Source organism: Vicugna pacos, chromosome 23 (assembly GCF_048564905.1).
Source record: "Vicugna pacos chromosome 23, VicPac4, whole genome shotgun sequence".
Classification (NCBI taxonomy): domain Eukaryota; kingdom Metazoa; phylum Chordata; class Mammalia; order Artiodactyla; family Camelidae; genus Vicugna; species Vicugna pacos.
This window is the reverse complement of record NC_133009.1, coordinates 18,345,366-18,364,353: the sequence shown is the minus strand read 5'-3', so window position 1 is coordinate 18,364,353 and position 18,988 is coordinate 18,345,366. Positions and strand designations below refer to the sequence as shown.

At 43.7% G+C, this 18,988-nt stretch overlaps 1 protein-coding gene across 12 annotated transcripts in view; it reads right to left on the bottom strand.

Moving 5' to 3' along the window:
• The window catches only part of SDCCAG8 (SHH signaling and ciliogenesis regulator SDCCAG8), a 184,761-nt gene that overhangs the window by 21,240 nt on the left and 144,533 nt on the right, over positions 1-18,988 (bottom strand). The window contains exon 19 of one of the 12 annotated variants that reach the window (XM_072948579.1): positions 4,505-4,938. The exons of 9 other annotated variants lie outside the window; for them this stretch is intronic. In XM_072948579.1, the coding sequence (XP_072804680.1) occupies positions 4,806-4,938 (133 nt within the window). In that variant the 3' untranslated portion in view covers positions 4,505-4,805. Of the gene's footprint in view, positions 1-4,504; positions 4,939-5,720; positions 5,777-18,988 lie in introns of those variants that run through there. 2 more of the 12 variants (XR_012063535.1, XR_012063533.1) reach the window with 2 other exon arrangements.

Genomic DNA, 18,988 nt, shown 5'->3' with positions numbered 1-18,988 from the left:
CCTCGAGGAAGGTGGCAAAGAGAACAAATATGAAGACTGTTTTGAAATAAAAATGTCTGGCACCATCTCTTTGTCATCAAGCAACTTTTAGGTGCTCCAAGGAGAAGCCATCTAAGTGCGCAAAACATAGGGAGATGGGGTCCAACTCAGAGGGCTGGTGGTCTCAGAGAGGGTCAGGCTCTGAATAAGAGGGGCAGAAAAGGAAGGAAAGAGAGGCCCTCAGGGGGCTGCTCTGGGTGACAGGAGGCAGCACATTGCAGGCCCCTGGCAGTGGGCTCACACTGTCCTGGAGCCCCTCACAGCACAGGACACAGTTCCCAGTCATGGCCCCCGCGCCCAGTGAGCACCTGCTGTGTAGACCAAGAATGCCCTGCAGGCAACAGTGCCTAGATTTTATGGGAAAAATCCAGACATGCGCCATCGTCATATAGCATTTAACCTGTCTGTGGCAGTTCCTCAGTGGTTGTGATGGGAGAGGCAGGGTCCAGCGCACTGGAAACAACTGCCCTGAGAGCCAGTGACAACAGGGATGAGGGGCTACAGGACACAGAGGCAGCGGGGCTGTGAGCTGGGGGCGGGGGTGGGAGGGTCGGGGGGCTGCAGCCCATTACCAGGCGTCCAAGCAGGAGATTGACACCTTCCCCACCCTGACCCTCAGAGCAAGGGGAGTACCCAGTATCCTCAGTCACCCCCAGAGATAATTTCCTGCTTTAGAAAAGAGCAGCTGCCAAACAGAAGGTAGGTATTCCCCCCATCCACGATGCCGCCAATGAAAGATTCCACTGACGGCGTCAGGAGCGGCTGTGCACGCCCAGGACGAGCCTTTTCTGGTCCCCCGCTAGTCCAGAGGGGCCACCAAGCAAAGCCCTCCCGGGCCCCGGCGCGTCCGGGGACCGCCAGCCCGGCTCCCACCCAGCGCGGGGCGGGTCGTAGGGCCCCACACTTGCGCTCGGGCGCCTCCGGGCGCCTGCGGCGGGCGGGCAGGCCGGCCTCGCGCTCCGGCTCGGCTCCGGCTCCGGCTCCGGCTCCGGCGGCGCGGCCGCGGTGGGCCCCGCCCGGCCCCGCGTCCCGCCCTCCCCGCGGCTCGGCCCCGGGCCGCCCCGCCGGCCGCAGGCTCGGGCGCGCACCTGGCTGGGGGGCCGCGGGCAGGGGGGCCGGTGCCCTGGCGTCTGGCTCCGGAGGCTCCGCGGGGGCTCGCGGGGCCTCTGGACTTTGGCAGAAGGAGAGGATTAAGCCGAGATGGCAGTTGAGGGAAGGAGATGGATGAAAGCTTCATTAACTCCAAGCTCACGTCCCAATTTCTTTCCCCTGAGAAGCGATGTGAAAAAAAAGTTCGGTTTCTCGTGATGGGAAAGTGCTGCGTGATTGTATTTGCTTTTTTTTTAACCTTTTAATTCCTTATTTGTAAACAACAACAAAACAATCTTTGTCGATCATGGAGGACTCAAATTTTAATTAAACAGGAAAAAAATCTTGGCCAATAGAGAGGCTGAAGATAGATTACAACCCGTTTTAATGTCTGTTAGTGATAAAGCTTTTCTTGTGACTTAATTGAGGGTGGCAAATATTTTAAGAACTCCCAGAAAGGAAACTTAAAAAGGTGCTGGGTATAACCTGTTTTCCACTACTCCACCTCTCATTCTTGGCCAATAACTGAGTTGACTTTTATGATCAATCCGAAAATGTGCCATGGAAAACAGGACTTCCTGATTCCATAAAAATATCTATAGCACTGCTCCATGACACAGTTGTTCATGCTTGAATTCCCTCCCTTCTTACAAAGTTACCATTAGTTTCACTTCTAAACCCTACTTCCAATTCTTTGTCTCTGCTTACTCTGCCGAATTCTCCTCCATATTTCAATTCCCAGACACTCTTGAACTTTTGCACATGCTGCCAGTTTGAGCCTGCACAGAATAATCAGTATATTAATTCCACTCGGAGACAGTGAGATTTTTCTAACACAATCTGCCCAACCTGAACTCTTTCCTTCAGAAACACTTTGCCTTTAAAAAGAAACTCCCAGCATGAACCTCATAAGAAGCGACATGTAACAGACAGTGCATGTGGCGCTGGGCGTGCAGCTCAGAATTAAAAGAGAATTTTTTACTTTGTTTCTTTGGTGCCATGTGCATAATGTACATGTGGACGAAACTGACATCAGACATTTAAAGCAAAAAGGAGTTGGGGGGAGGGGGATGTGATGGTGGCGGGAAAGAAAGAAAATATGTTGATAAAAACAGTAACTTCTGTTAATCTACATTTTTCAGTTACTGTCTTAATTAAGAATGTTAGGAAATATGTTGCAGTTTAATTGCATTGTTTCAAGAAATTCTAATGCTGACAAATTTGGGACCATGTATACTTGGATGGTGAAAGGGATTAAAGTGGTAATTTCTTCCAATTGGTAGATAATCAAAATTATGCTTTCCACAGACAACCCTCCCCCCTCTCCCTGACCCTGATCCTAAATTCAGAAGACAAAGTAAGAATAGCCTAACACTTAATGTGCTCAGCATGAAATGAGCTCCGGGGGCAGGGGGTGGCTGGGAGGAGGGGAAGGAATGTGTTTTTAACCTATGTATATGAAATAGGAATAATTTTTTAATATAAATACAAAGACTTCACAAAAACAAAGTAGCACTTTATCTGAAATTTCTGGGTAACACTGTTATCCTTGTAGAAAATAGTTATTTAGAAAGAAGTTGGTAACAATCTTCAGATTATTCTCCAGTGACCTCAAGACAGTAAAACTCATGTGCCTCGGCCACAAGCCACAAGTACATAAACATGATGACAGTCTGAAGACACATTTGGAGTTCTGGACTCTGTGTCCTTTTCTTCTACTGGGCCCAGTCACATAAGCCCTAGGCTTTGCTTCTCTTTGGGGGAAGACTGCATCCTTCTGCAGCAAAATAAATTAGAATGTATTTTCCTTGCTCAAAGAACCTCTGACAGAAGTTGTAGTCGACACGGTAGCTTCCTATTTTCTACACTCTACCACAGCAGACTCATTTTCACCCTGGATGTTACATTTCTTACTTGATCCCATTTTCTGGGACCTGTAGAGTTGAGCTCACTGCCTGGCAGAAGGGAGGTGGCGACTCACTCAAACCCTGAAGGAGACTAGGCACTGACCAGGGACCCGAACAGACCCGACTGACTACTTCATTCAAACTGGTTTGATGATTTGGTCAGATAAATCGACCAGTTCTTTGACTGGATCAACTATTCATTTCACCTTCCATTACCATGACTTATGATATGCGTGGGAGCCTCAGAGTTAGTGATCTCTCCCATTGAGGAGGTGGGCCTAACTTTTCTAGCAGCTAATGATGTTGCACTGTATGTGCAATGGCCCTGAAATGATAATAAAATAAGATCTGTTTGCCCTAAAATGTCCGAAGAGCTTGGCTCAGAGAACAGCCTTAAAGGATCTGCTCTTCCTGGGAGGTCTTACGGCTCCTTCTGCCTCAGCCTCTCAGAACAGGAATGGTCCGAGAACATGGCCACAGCTGAAATACTGCCAGTGTGCTGCCAGCATCAGTGACTCCATTCTTCAACTTGCATTTACATTTTGTAATAAGGAGTAGAATCCTGAGGTCTGAAATTGCTGGGTAAAATGGCATGTGTGACTTCAAATTCCAGACGGGTCACTGCTATGGAATTAGCATAATGTTTTTTTCTTTGCTCAGAGGAGGTCCAAAACAGTGAAGGGGCATATTTCTCATGTGCTCAACACCCAGGACCGCATAAAACTCCTAGCTGACTAAGAAATGGAAGATTTTCCATCTTTGGGGTTTCTGGAACTTCTGGTGGGAGAGGCTATATCCCCCCAGTAGCTGAGTGATCGCCCCAGAAAGGCCTTTGTCAGGCAGCACTGGAGGCCGATGCGCGCAGCCCGGACCCCTGCAGAGGGCCGCGGAGCGGACGCTGCACTGAGCAGGACGGAGCATCGTTAATCACCAGATCAGACAGAGGGAGAGTTCCGGCGGACACAGAGGCAGGGAGAACCCACGAGCGTAATTCTAAGTTGAAAAGTTCTGAGTCAATTCTCAGAGTTTAGAGAACATTAAAAGAAGAATACACAATACTGGGGGGGAAATAGGGGAGCAGTACCCGCCCGAGGGCCAATTGCCTCTCCAGCAGCGGCAAGGCTGTTCCTGGGCTCGCAGGACCATTTGTTCCATTACACAATCTCCTGAAGCCATTTAGAGAGAGCTCAAACAACTGCCTGTACCAACACGACACATGGCTTCCCATCCCGACTCTTTGCTAATCCAGACGCTCCAACCATCTTTCTTTAAGATGCCATATGGTTGGCAGAAGCCTGTAGATCTAGCAGCACATCTGCTTGTGCGTTTCTTCTTCCCTCCATCCCCCCAACAAAAGAAGGATAGAGAGACAGACCAGGGGGAGGGCACGCGTGTGTACCTCTGCCTATATCATTATTTCTTTTTAAGGATTCTAAACAAAACTATTATGAGGATGATCAGAATTATTCAGGGCTCGATCATTTTTTACTAGACAACATTGACAAGCGAGTTATTTGCTTGTCAATTATTTAAATCAAGGTTAGAAAAACAAACGATGGATGGTCTCCTTTATCCTAAGGATGATTACTGGAGAACTACTTCAAAGCTCTCCCTCTGGGAAGCCTTGCAAAGCTTTCTTGCCGCAGGAGAGGGACAGCACCCTTGCCTGAAGCAGTTTCTACTCTTCTTTTCGGTCAAGGAAGACAGACAAGCTGAGAAACTAGCAGATACTCAGAGCCTGCTTTGTTAGCAAGCACGCGCGGCTGTATGCTAATGAGTCGGCACCGACACGCAGCTTTTTTGGTATGATGAGCAAAGATTGTTGACACTGTTGAAATCCTGGCTCTCCTGGCCTGTGAGCACACGGGCTGGCTCCTTGGAATCTGGCCCCCAGTAAGACAGGCTGCAAAAAAAATAATACATTCGACTCTCTGAAATCTGGCCATTTGCAACTTAGAGCAGTTGGGTGGGGGGCGGGGGGCATTAGAAAAATATTCTAAAATATTCTATCAGGCCAGGAATCAAAAAGACACAGGTGAAAATTATGTTTTTTTTTTAAACTAAAAGTTAAACCTGGTAGACACATGTGAGTGATCAAGCCAGGATGCTGGCTTTAGGAGCAAAACCCTGAAAAGTAAGGGTGAGGTGCAGCTGATGTAGCCTCTGCAGTGGGGCAGACAGGACATCCCGTCACACCTGGGCAGAGGGCACTCTGCAGATGAGACGGCCCCACTGATGGCACCACCTCAGCTACAGGGGAAAGGCTAAGTTACTGATCTTGTAAATTCGTCTGAACCATATGCTGGTTGACCAGACATGATTTTCCAAGTCTGCGGAAATAGAAGACAAAGCAAATATCCCATTATTGCAAAAGCAGAACTTTTAAAGTCAAAGAAGAGTGAGGGAAACTACATCTTTTGAGTGCTGAGCATGAAATATCGTGTACTAGCTCAGAAACTCTAAGAGATAGGTGGTATTATTATTATTATTATTATTACTATTATTATCATTACAATTTAATAGATAAGAAGACTGAGGCTTAGAAAGGATTTTTAAAAAGAAGTCAAACCTCTCGAAACTTTAGCAAACCTATGCAGCTAGGAACTGCCAGAGTCAAAAGTCCACACCTGTCTCACTACAGCCCAGCAGGCCCCAGGTGTGCAGCTGTACTGGTACAGAGAAGCGTCACCTTGTAGATATGTCCACGGTCAAGCGTGCCAGTCTGAACAGATCACTATTAGCTGGTGAGCAATAAGTTAGTTCTAATTAGTATGCAGGCAGGGGCATCAACTAGTAAACCCCGTTTATTTGTCATCTACAGTATGAATAAAGATTCATGTAACTGCAGTGTAAAAACATGAGGCATGACCAAAAAACATTGAACATTATAATAAAAATAACAGAATTTACCCATTCAAAAGGTACGCCTTTTAAATTATTCACCTTGGGGGCAGCACATGCATTCCAACCACACTGCCATCACCTAGGACTTGCTGACATGTTCCTTCGTAGCCCAGGGCTTAGTGGGTAGATGCACACGTAGGTTTGTGAATGAGTGGATATTAAGTGCACTTCATCAAAACCATGTGTTTTAATATAATATTAAGTAATGTAGGCTATACTGTGCAATGATGACGCAAGAGCCCAGATTAGTTATGAGCCTGATTCTATTACCAACAGGGACAACAAACTATCATTAACCGTTTTATTATTATCGAGTGTGGCTATGTAGCATGATGAATTTAAATTAAAAAAAATGTATGTTGAAGTCTGAGCATGATCCAAAGCAAATTCTCATAAGCTTATTTCATTTCCAACGTAAAATGGATCTCACTGGATTGTTGTGAACATTAGAGATAGTCTGTAAAGTGCCTGGTAGCACTTAGTAGATCCTCAGTAAATGAAAATACAATCCTTATTGTTATCATTTTTCACAGAGGGGTTCAGAGCATGTACAAGGCACGTTCACGTACATTAGCTCATTCAACTCTGAAAACGGCTCTGGAATGTAGGAAGTTTTTCTTCTATCTAATGAATGAGGTAATTCAAAAATAAAACACCTAAAGCAATAAGTAATATGAGCTATTATTATTATTAATTATTTATTGAGCCCTTTATTACGTGCAGTGGCTGTGATTTCTAGCCATTTTTTAATCGTAGCATCAACCCTTTGAAGAAGGTACTATTATGATCCCCATTTTATAGACAAGAAACTGAGGCTAAGAGATGCTGCCAATATCTTACCTAGATTCACAGAGTAAGTGGCAGAGCTGGAACACAATCCCAGGTCTGTCTTCTAAACCCATTATACTAACAATAGCTGTAAAATAGTGAAGGCGGGACTAAAAGCCAGATTTCTCTTTTTAAAAATCCAGTGCCCTTTTGTCTGTACCGCCTTGCCCTTGGATGGGGCTCACCTACTACACATTTGACGAAGAAGTTTCCTAGCATAAAAATCCTTATCCTCACCAAATTTCCCTGTATTCTAACAAATTCTGTAGGGTTCATGGTTCAAGTGTCATAAACAATGCACCCTCACACAGAGCCTGAATGCGGGCTGCTTCCGACAGCACAGTGAAAAATGAAAGCAGTGTTCTTTTACAAGATGGCAGGACATGGCATATGCATTTGAATGCATCACACACATAAACACACACCAACAAAGCTGTCATTATGTATTTGGAAACTAATTTAATATCACTGAAATTGTCAGAAGTTTCTCATCAAGAGACTAGTCTTTCAATAAAAATTAACTATCACTAGAAGGCTTCCAAATCAAAACTATTTGCCAGGGGTGCTAGAATATTCGGGGGTTGCTGATCAGATGCTGACATGGAGAAATGGGAACGGATGCAACTAAAGTCTGGATTTATGGTTCACAAATGTGCTTAGCCAGACAACTCTCTCCAAGCAAAGCCACGGAGCTGCTCTCTCGAGCTCTCCTCTTTTTTCTGATGCGGAGGGAAAAGGGGGCTGGCATCTCAGGTGGGCTTTCCTTGACCCCTCTGCTCTCTCCCTCCCTGTGTCTCCGGGATCTGATTGGACTGGACTGATTTCTGCACGTCAAGTTTCCCTGCTTGTTTTCTCCTCCCTTACTCCAGCTTCCAGGCTCCTAACTGCATTGCTGCCTTCAACCCAGTTCAAAGCGGAACAGGATTTCCAACGAATGAACAAGCAAAAGCCTTTGCCATCACTTCATTGCTCCCAAATTCATAAATCTTTGGTCATATTTTCAGTCAACGGTCAAAAGCAGGAGGGGCCAGCTCAGTGGACTGGAAATGGAGATGTGTACTTGGAATTTAGTGCTCTGCAGGGCATGGTGCCCCACGGGTTCCAGAGTTCAAGGATATAAGATAAGTCTCGAAGGTTTCTCAAGAGTATTCTGGAGGGCACCATTGTCAGACAGCACTTAGATCTATCAAGAGTGGAGCCTTGCATATTAACTGTCCCACGAAAGTGGGACTAAGTGACCAAGAGCCCAAGAGGCAGACATTTTAAATGATTTGGACTTCATTAATTCCATAGGCTGGTGCAGTCCTGGGTTGTAGCATGTGAACAAAAAATACCCTTTTATTCTGACTTTGCTAAAGGTATGAGTAGTATGGACTTCCGCTATCAGATGTGAGCATGCGTTCCTGAGCCAGCTTATCCACTCTGAACAGGACCTATTTAACCCTCACCTCCTGGAGCACAAGCCAAGCCGTCATTTCCTGTTACACCCTGTTCCCTGTGCTGAGCACTGAGTGTGTGCCAGGCACTATCCTGAACATTTCTGTGGAATAACCCATTCCATCCTCTCAAGAACCAGTTCTCATAATTCAATAAATGAAGATGTTTAGACCTACATTAAGGCGCTTGCCCCAGATCACACAGCACAGAAATGGTAGAGTCAGTATTTGAAGCTCAGCCCTTTGGGTTCAGGGTGCACAATCTTACCCCGCCCCCAACCCTACGCCGACTCTCAGAGATGTTATGTAGGAACTGGGGTGATGCCCAGCCTACCAGCCAAGGGAATTTGGTGACAGTTAACCTCTCTGAGCCTGAGTTTCTTCAAAATAGAACATAATTTAAATAACACCTGTCCCACTTACCTATGTCCCAAGGACGGAGACAGACAGGTGTGTGTATATTCTCCTGCATGTCTACTGCTTTCTTTTTCTCATGTGCAGAGGCCTTTTCTAAGCCCAAACGGGTTGTGATCTGTTTGAGGGGAGAGGTCAGTACCTAATACATTTTGGAGCTACTGAAGCCAGAGTTCATAGTCTTCACCGTAGCTTCACAAATAATCCACTTTGGATGCTAGTTGGGGCCCCCAGAATGAAAAACCAAGGATCCTTTGCTTTGTTAGTTAAAGACAGGGGCAAAGACTCGTTCACACTGTATTTGGTGTTTAAATGCCTTTCCTAAAACAGTCTCAGATGAATCGAAAAGGCAGTGAAATTAGCCAGCCCCACCAAGACAGGAAGTGATGGTCTGACCTGGAATAAAATAGAGCAAATGAGTGGTATCTTCCCTTCTAGAAGCCCCCGAGGTCAGTTTGTCACCTGCCCATGGTATACAGGGGCATTAAACACAGTACCCCAACAACTGACTAAGCACAGCTAACATGATGAAAAGGGTGATGAAATTATATACATAAAAAGAAATGCTGCCTTTCTAGAGACAGAGAAAATTGTTAATACAAATGAACAGCTGTTTGGGAAGAAAACATTATTTCCAAAACCCAGACAAAGCTCCATTTATTACATTTCAGAGACATTTAAATTATAGTGTCTGAAAGCTGTTCTATCATGGGTATCTGTGACACCTAAATTATCGAAAAATCGGAAAGGTTAAGCCAAAATAAAGACTTACTGTGAGAAAGTCTTATAGAGGAAAAACCCCTTTTCCTCAAAGGATCAGGTGGATGAACCACTGTGCAGCATAACCAAATGAGTACTAAGTTCCAGCACTGAGCCTTATGGAAATCCAATAGAATATTCATTCTGAGATGTTAATATACACTGTTTTTACATTGAAGTGCAAAATTCACTATTCCCAGGGTCTGCTGATAGTCTTGTGTTCACACTGGCTCTTTGGGCCCCCACGGCACCGAGCGCCGGGCCTGCCCCCGGGTGCTCCACACAAGACCCGGGACCTTCCCTGTGCTCACTGTGCAGGCCAGGCCTGCAGTGGAGTTGCTGAGCATGGCATCCACTGAGCAGGCTTGGGCTCAGATTAGTTTCCATCAACCCTGAGCCTCCCAGAAGAGAGCAGGGCTCACCAGTGCCTTTCCCCTTGACCAGCATGTGTCTGGCTGCCTCTAGGCATTTCCAGAGAATGGACTGGCACACACCGGCTAAGGAAAAGCACAGGAGATCTTGTCAGTGGGGCCTCAGGAAAGTTAAACAATGAATCAAGCGACCAGGTTGGGAGTCACTGTCACATTGAGTGTCGATGTAACTCTAATAAATCTTATCAGTTCATCATTCCAGTCAGTTCAATTCGAGTAAAATACAGACTTCAGTCCAGATTGGAAAGACAACAAAAACAACAGCACAGAGCAGCTCACTAAAACCCGTCATCGCCTGTGACGTGTACAGGTACTTTCAGTCTCTGTTCCCCTACACGGGGTGACCTGCCCTCAAATGCGGGGGGCCGTCTGGGAGGGGTCTTCAGCCCTCTGTGCGAGCGCGCTTGCCTTTCTGCCTTCGTCTACTTCTTGTTTATCATTCCACCTTACTTCCTACACACCTCACCGAGTGTCGTGCAGCTTAGTAAGTTAGCGGAGGCTTGCGATTTTTCTAATGAAAGGTGTTATGGTGTCATGTAAATACACAGTATTATTTTGTCTTTATTCCAGCATTTTGAAATAGTTCAGTTTGAAATAGTTCAGTGTGTGTAAATATGTTGAATAATGTGTGTTAATTGGATTTTTTTTTAGTAATTCCCTGGCATCCCAGTTAACTAAGAAGTAACAGGCTTCCTTGCACAATGAAATACTGAGTATAGGCTCAGACAACTGTTCACTGGGTTTTGTGCCTTTCAAATCAAATTCTAGCTAGATAAATCCACCAAGCACTTATATTCATTTGTTTGACTACTAGACAGAACCACTAAGTTGTGACCTCCCCTGAGAATAAACAGAGGCAGATGCAAAGGTTAAAGTTCACAACACAGCAACCAGCCCACTGCGGAGGATGGGAACCGGTATGTCAGCTCCCTGTAAACAATTAGCATAACTGAGGAGCCCAGGTGTACAACATTCAGTAAAGAACTCTAAAGTGCCACCAGTACAACCACATGGTTTAGGTTGAAATTTCCAATAAATAAATATTACTCTGAGGATCAAGTGTCAGTCAGAGCCATGCTAGCCCTTGAGAGCCACCTTTGTTCCCCCTATGAGCATCATTTCCTCCAACCATGTTAGCACCTAGGGCCAAGAGGACCATGGCAACCCATGGCAACCCATGGCAACCAATGGCAACCCAACTTTCCTCACAAGGTTCTGATTAAAGGGTTATTTCCAGACTCCTTTCTAGACGATAGCCCCCTACACCTGCTGGCTCTCATAGGAACACAGAGTTCACATCAGTTACCTGGACAGGTATCAGGAGCCATCACTATTGAAACAGCCTGGTGGGCATGGGCCCATTTGGCAGAATAGTCTCGTATCCGCTCATCACAGATGACAAAGAATACCTCACATGCAAACGGAGTCAAAAGTCTAGGCTCTAGAATAATCATAAAGATGGGGAGAAGGTGTCAATGGATTGCTGAAAAATGTACAAAGCTCATCAAATGGTGAGACAGGTGAATAACGTTACCATAAACAACTTTTTTGTTATATATGTTATTTTTTCCCTCCAAAAATAAAAATCTGCCTGCAAGTTCATACTGCAGTTGGATTGTGCTGGCATTACAGGAAGTGGCTTGAGTCAGGATGGTCTTGGGGCTGGACAGTCACAGGAACACTCCAGCCTAGCTGACTGGGCTATCAGGCAGTCCAGCAAGGCACAGAACCGCGCCATGATACTGGGAACGTAAGGGCCAGGAGGGCGGTGCTGCTCCTCATCTTGGGTCTGAAGTCTAAAATGAGCTTCCACAGTGGGGATTCCAAAGAATGGTATCGGAGAAAGTGCCTTATTCTAGTCTCTGTAAACATCCCACATCTCCCTAGGAGTCAAATATCCCTCTTCTACGGACCCATTTCTAGTTTCCTCTCCTGTTCCTTCCTCTGTGTTCCCCATTATGGCTCTTATCACCGCATCACAGGCATCATGACTGCCTGTCCCAGCTCCAAAATGTTAGCTCCCTGCGAGCCCAGGCTGAATCCTACTGGTACCTGTGGTGAGCAGCACAGTGCCTGACACTCGTAGGTGTCGAATGAAAGAATGAGTTGTAACAACAGCATCACAGCGGACTTGACTGTGCTTCTAGAGCACTGACTCGCCCAGGATCAGATGGCACCATTCTGTAAACTTAAAGATTTGTTTATCCTTTTTTTACATCGATGGCTTTCGAAGAACCACTGGCAAAAGAGGCATCTTCACCTTCGGTTGAAGTAGAGAGTTGGGTGCATTTGTGGCGGTCATGTTACTTTTGCCTTCCAAAGAGCCTGGACTTTTTTTTTTTTCTTCCTAAAAGAAAACTGTATGAAAGAGGGCAATGCCCTGGTGTAGAGAAGGCCTTGAGGACTGTCTAGGAAAGCAATTTCACTGGCGGCAGCTGGGGACCCAGCAGCACCGAGCTTTTGCTAAAGCTGTTTAAATGCCACGCAGGCCATAGAAGCTGGCATCTTCTAGCTGACCAAGAGGCAGGGACTTTAATAAAATATCACAGGATTCATTTGTTCCATTATTCAGCCATTCATTTGTTCAACAAATATTTACTAAACTCCTATAACAACACCTCTACTGGATATTGGGAAATAATGGAGAACAAGACAGACAAGATTTCACTCCAAGGAGGTTGTATAGTTGTTAACAGGATCCACAGTTGTGGGAATTTGGCAAAAATGGAAAATGCTAGGAGAGAAACCTCACTAGTGGGAAGGAGGCAAGTTGAACTAAACTTCAGGTTAAGGAATCATTAAATGGTTTCACCCTAAAGATGAGGTGTTTCATTTACCTTTGTTTAAACAGAAGTCCAAATACATCTTGTGAGCTCTGGCCACAGTGGCTACCAAAATATGTGATACTGGCCTCTTTCCTCAAAGAGGTCACAGCTCATTTGGGCCTAGAAAAGACCTTTACACGTGGGGAAAAGAAAGCAGTAAACGTGTGTGAGGGGAATGGTCCAGGCACGAGTGAGCGGTCTTAGAATTCACAAGAATTCAATCAAGACTACTCCTCCAGTGACTCTAAAGCACTGTCTTACTGATTTTAAAAATGCACAGTGGTGTGTATTTATATGCATCAATAACCCAGAAATCAGGAAGGGGATGGAAATGCAATAGAGGGTCTCACTGGTAACAAAGGTTTCAATGTAATAAATTTCAAAACACAGTCAAATGGAAATGTAGCTCAAATCTGACTGAATGTACCAAGAAGGAAAAAATGTTTCCCATTAATGCAAATTTTTTTGGAGACTAAGAAAGCGGACTTCTAAAGCTTCTCAAAGACTGCAAGTCATGCCACAGACGTTTACAAGGAACGAGTAACTGCTGAAAACCATGCTGCAGATTGCGACAAAGACTTCAGATGCTGCTCTCCCAGCCAGAATCCACGGGCTCATGAGGTCAGGGACACCTTTCAGAGCACATGCTGGAATTGTCAGACTGACCCAACGTACTTTCTCTTTGATCAACCTTACATTTGACTGTATTTTAGTAAATTATCCATGTAGTTGTATTTTGACAGCTCTCTTTACAGCAGTAAAACAAAATGTGTGCATCGCAAATGGCAAAGATTCAAATTTCAGCTATGTTTATCCAAAATAGCACTGAACTGCTTCTGTACTTATGCTATACTGCCTACAGCTTTACGGAAGGGAAGACAGATGGGATGAATTTAGCAGGGAAACATCTGTGGCTTGAAGAAGAGACAAGCAAAAGTTTTGCTATCAGGCTTCGTTATGTATCAAGGTACCAGTAAAATGTGTATCCGTCAGGCAGCCAAAAAAGTGTTTTTCATTTGACTAGTGATAATTACCTTTTCTCAACAGCTGACAATGTTCTAAGTGGCATTAAATAGGTATAGTAATTAAGCAGGAAGATACAACAGGCCGTGCCTTACTGAGAATTGTGGTTCCCCTCAAAGGTGCTGGGAGGTACAGGCTAAAGGATCACTGACTTCAACCACCCGAGAAATGCAGCAAGCCACGGAATTTGCTGCTGGGAGCGCACACAAATAGGAAAAAGGAAGAAAAAGACTATTCGTGCAGACCGGCAGTTGGGAGCTCATTTGTGTGATTATGACATTACTGAAAGAAAGCCAACAAGCTCGCACCTCTAGCCTTTTCACCCATTGCTTACTGACAACTGCGTGTCATTCACATCGCGGCAACCAACTCGACCTTGAAATGGAGAGCTTGGGCTTATTTATTTTCTGAATCATCTTTGTCGATTTTAAAATGTCCAATTAGATGTTCTTTAAGACTGATCTGCCTCAACTCTGAGGACAGGAAGTTTTCAGGTTTTGCACTGTTGACGGGGTGATCAATCCTTTTGCTCAGAGTGCCTGTTCCTGGGGGCCCCAGTTCCACTGTCTCCCGCAGCCTCAGGAAAAACTAGCCAGTGTTCCACTGCATATCCTACAGATCCTCCTCTGTAGAGTAGGGCTCACTGCACAAACTTTGAGTTTAAAATAATAAACCATGCATTATGTGAAAAAAATGGTCCCTCTGTAATAATTCCTTAAGTAGAGACCTCTATATTGGGTGACACCCCCCCAATTACATATAATATATGCACATTATTACCCCTGATAAATTGCCCTATTAAGTAGTTTTTTGTATAAATCTGATTTATGCCATAGTGGTGAATCACATCATTTTCCACCCAGATCAATAACATTATTATTGCCATGGTAACAGAAGGGAGAAAAGCAGAGAAAATCTACAAAAAAGGAACAAACAAAATGCAACATATATACAATAAACCATGGTGGGACCCTGCTATTTGGTTGCAATAAAAATTCTTAAAAAGTCTAGAATTACCACATCACCACTGAATGGCAATAAATGAAAAGCATTAACACACCCCAAAGCATGTGCAAATTTATTAGAAATTTACTAACTTCCAAAGTATTTTACCATCACTTTCCATTCCTACTCTTTCGAAAGGCGGAGTATTTTATTTCCTTTTATGAACACCTAGCTTCCTCTCTGGCCCCACCACCCCACCGCAGGCTTATTGTAACGCTCCTCCACTTTCTCAGTGACTTTTGCCTCTGGCAGCACTTCTCAAGCCTCCATCTGACTGCATCTTGACACCCACCCTCCCTCAACAGCCACTGATTTTCTGGGTTCATTTAGCAGCAGAAAGACAGTGAGGTATTGAGGAGAGAGCACAGGCAAACCAGGAGGAAAAAAAGCAGAGGAGAGTCAGGCAAGCCTGTATGAATTCTAGCTTCACCTCTTATGGACTATGCAACTGTGTTCACATGTCCTTCCTCTGAGCCTCAGTTTCCTCATCTCTAAATTGGGGTAAACCTTGGAGGCCTGCCTGTTATGGAGCACCCAGTGTAATGGCAGAGAAAACTGTCAATAACTAGGAATGACTGATGATGGAAAGGAAATATTTGACTGAATTTTCCTTTCTGCCATTGTCTTATTTCAAATGATTCCTTCTCTTTCTTCTCACTGTTCATCAGTCTGCCTTAAATTTAAGGAGCATAAACATATGTGAAACTGTTACTATTTTACTCTCTTTACCATGTTTTCTTCCATGTATCAGAACATAAGATTTTCACATACAGACAGAGGACACTTATACTTAAGATACACATGCAACAGCTTAAAACATGCATGTTGGGACTCAATTCAGAAACTGATGAGATGCTCCTTGTGGGACAGTAGTAGCAGTTTAACAGCAGGAAAGCAGCTCAGAGAGCACAGAGGGTGGGAACACAAAACAATATGGTATCTTGTTGGAACCACAGGAGAAATTTTTAAAATTGCTATTTATGGGAACTAAGCTATTCCTAAGATTCTTCACATCAGCATCCCTTCTCCATAGCAACTCTGCCTGGGATCAAGTTCAGCCTCGGTCATGTAGTACCTGGGTGACCTTATGCCAGTTAATAACCACACTGTGCCTCAGTTTCCCCATTGGTACAATGGGGACAATGCTAGTGTTTGCCTCATAGGGTTGTGATAAGAATTAAGCGTGTTAATGAAGGTCAGTGCTTAGAGTAAGAACAATGGCTGGTGCGTGGTAAGGACAATCCACGTTAGTTGCTGCAATGGTAGTGGTAATTACACTGGTAACTATTACATATTACCTGTTGTGTAATGATATACCGTATAATAATTATCATTATTGTAAGGAGTGTCTGGAGATTTGTACATCATAGTGGGTGGTTTAATACAATGTCCAATGGCTATCAAACTGTGCAAACTGTGGAATCAAGGAGATGGCCAGGAACCAAGAGGCCTTGAAGCACAAAATGGGAGCCGGGACAGGGTCCTGGGCCAGGCAGGCTAAAGATGCGAATGAGTTTCTCTTCTAGCAATGACCCTAAGATAGTCCTTGTTGAATGGTCAGACTTCTTCATAAGGAGTAGGGTCCTAAAATTAGTAACTTGCTCAGACCCACACAAAAGTCAGGATGAACTAGAACTCTGCCTTGTTCCTCCTGAGCACGATTTTGGGATGGATCCTGAAGGTTCCTGCAGGGAGCTCTCTATCCAGATCAGGATACTTGACAATTATATTTCTGACAGAGAGATATACCTTGGGTATTACAGCCAAAAAGAGAAGAAAACATATAACAAGTCTAGCAGCAATGCTGTTTCACAGTATAAGTCAATAAAATCTCTGTCTCTTGGATTCCTCACATTATAAATGATAATAACCACCCTTGGTAATCACTTAAAAAGAGGGATGGAGGGTGCCAGCTGAGATTCATAAGGCATGCTTGCTGTTGCAATTATGTAAACACAGAAATAATCTCCCTTTTAAGAATCAATTTTGAGTGACTTCAATGTGTTAAAGACAAAAGCTTTCTAAAACTAATGAAACATTGGACTTCAATACTGTACTTTGACATCAAGCATCAACATTACAAATGTCACATTTGCACAAGAACTGTTACCAGCAGAAAGTTCAGAAATAAATACACAGTGTTTGAAAAACTATTTCTCCACGCAGTGATACCAGTCAACAATGGGAAGCTGCTGCAAATATGGATCCTGATAGACCAACCGAAGCAAATACATTCTTAAAGGGTGGATTCTTTTCCTATAGTTTCTATAGGGCTCCTATATTACATGCAAAGCTATCAACTATAAGTGATCAATTTAAAAGGAAAGAACTATGTCCAAGACTAGCTATTAAAAAAGGTGGACATTTAAATGAATTATTTTTAGTTTTGTGATAATTTTCACTGTTGATGTGACACTGAGAATGAAATTTCCTTCATGTCTTCAGGATCAACAGAATAGACACATGCTGAATTTAAGTATAAGACTCCTTCCAGAAAGAAAAATTATAAAATAATAAACTATTTTTTATAGAGCAGGATGCACCTGGCCAAAAAAGAATAGAAAGTCCCTTTATTACTCACAAAACATTAATGTTTCTAGCAGGTGTGATACGTACCTATGATTCCTCCACCTAGCTTCCTTCTTGGAAGTTCATCACTCTATATTCTATGACAGTCTGCGCCCCTAGAATATGGAATTTGAATAAAGCAGAATTTGGTTGCTTCCCCCCCCCCAGATGAATACACAAAGACCCTTAACAATGACTGTTCTTTAAAAGACAGCATGATGAGTATATTGAACATTTATTACAAATATAGCATCTACCAAAAGATCTTGAACTGAACTCTAGCTCTTCTAGCCCAGCTCTGTAAGAGAAAGGTATATATAAGATCAGAATAAAAGGTCCAGTAAAAGCACTGTAAGACAGAGAGGCTAAAGATGGAAGGCTGCCTCCCAAAAGGAAAAGAAAAAGAACCACCTCCCTCTCACCCAAAACAAACAAGTAAACTGCTTCCTCTGCGTTTTTTTTTTAAATACTGGGAATGATCCTCTTTGACCTAGGCACACTGGTATAAAACTAAAAGCTAAAAGGCTGGTTTTCCTAATGTGTTTACATGAAAAGAATTATAGACACAGCTGACAGCTCTGAATTTTTTTTTTTTATCGTTTCTTCTAAGTAGGGTCTCCCATTCTAGTTTCGTTACATTTAGAGGCATCCTTTTTTAAAGATGAATTTTATTTTGCCGCTCTAACCCCAATCTATCATCTGACTGTTTCTGCAGGTTCACTAAACTAATCCCCTGAAACGCCTCTCATCTCTTAGCTTTGAATAACCTGAGTGGCCCCGCGGCCCTGGGTCACATGCACGACCCAGGCCAGCCACAGAGTTAATAAGAGAATTTCCTCACCATCCAGGGCAGCATCAAGGATGAAAACAGAACCTCTTCTCAGGCCTAATTATGTCAGGCTTTCCCTCTCAGTGAACCAAACCCAGGAGAGGAAGCCGAGGAGCAGGGCTTTCTGTCAGGATAAACAGCGTGCTCCTGGTTCATTCAACGGATAAGCAGTGGAGGAGACAGAAACCTAAGACGATGAAGACAAAAGAAGGGGACCGTGCTCTGAGGTCCCCCAACACCCCGGCACAGCCATCACCCGACTCTACCGGTCCCTGCTCCCTGAACATGCATCCTTGAGTACAGAGGCCATTCTGATCCAATCTATTTTTTCCTTTTCCCCAGTGAAATACTGTGACAAATTTGAAAATGTTGGTTTGTTGGGTAACATTATCAAATGTACTCTGCCCTTGAAATGTGGCACAAACAGAGGGTCTAATAAACTGAATCACATTTACAAGCATTACAGGGAGAACTTACTACAACGGATTATGTTGTTAAGTGAAGAATGTCCACTTAACTAATCAATTTTGTAAAATTGGATTTAATATATTGGGTTTGCCTAAAGTGAGATATAATGACAATAGCTTGGCTTTCTATCAAGCTGTATTTGGAGTAAGACATTTGAATTAGGGCCATTTATTAAATTTCAGAGCCTCCAGTCTCTTTGCACAATTAAGTATGATTAAGATAGATGGAAGCAAAGCAATTAAGTGTTTAGCAATTGGCCTACTTTTTCATGTTAGGCTAAACTAAAACCTCAAAATTCCCTAGGAATTTTTTCTTACAGTTTTTATTTTCATTCCTTCATTCTGAAATAGAAAGACTCCTTTTAAAAAAAAAATTGTACTTTCCTTAAAAGTGTGCCCCAGATTTTTCTTGTCTTAGAAATTATGGCTTTTTTATCCTAGTAGTGTAATTAACTTTAAAATTA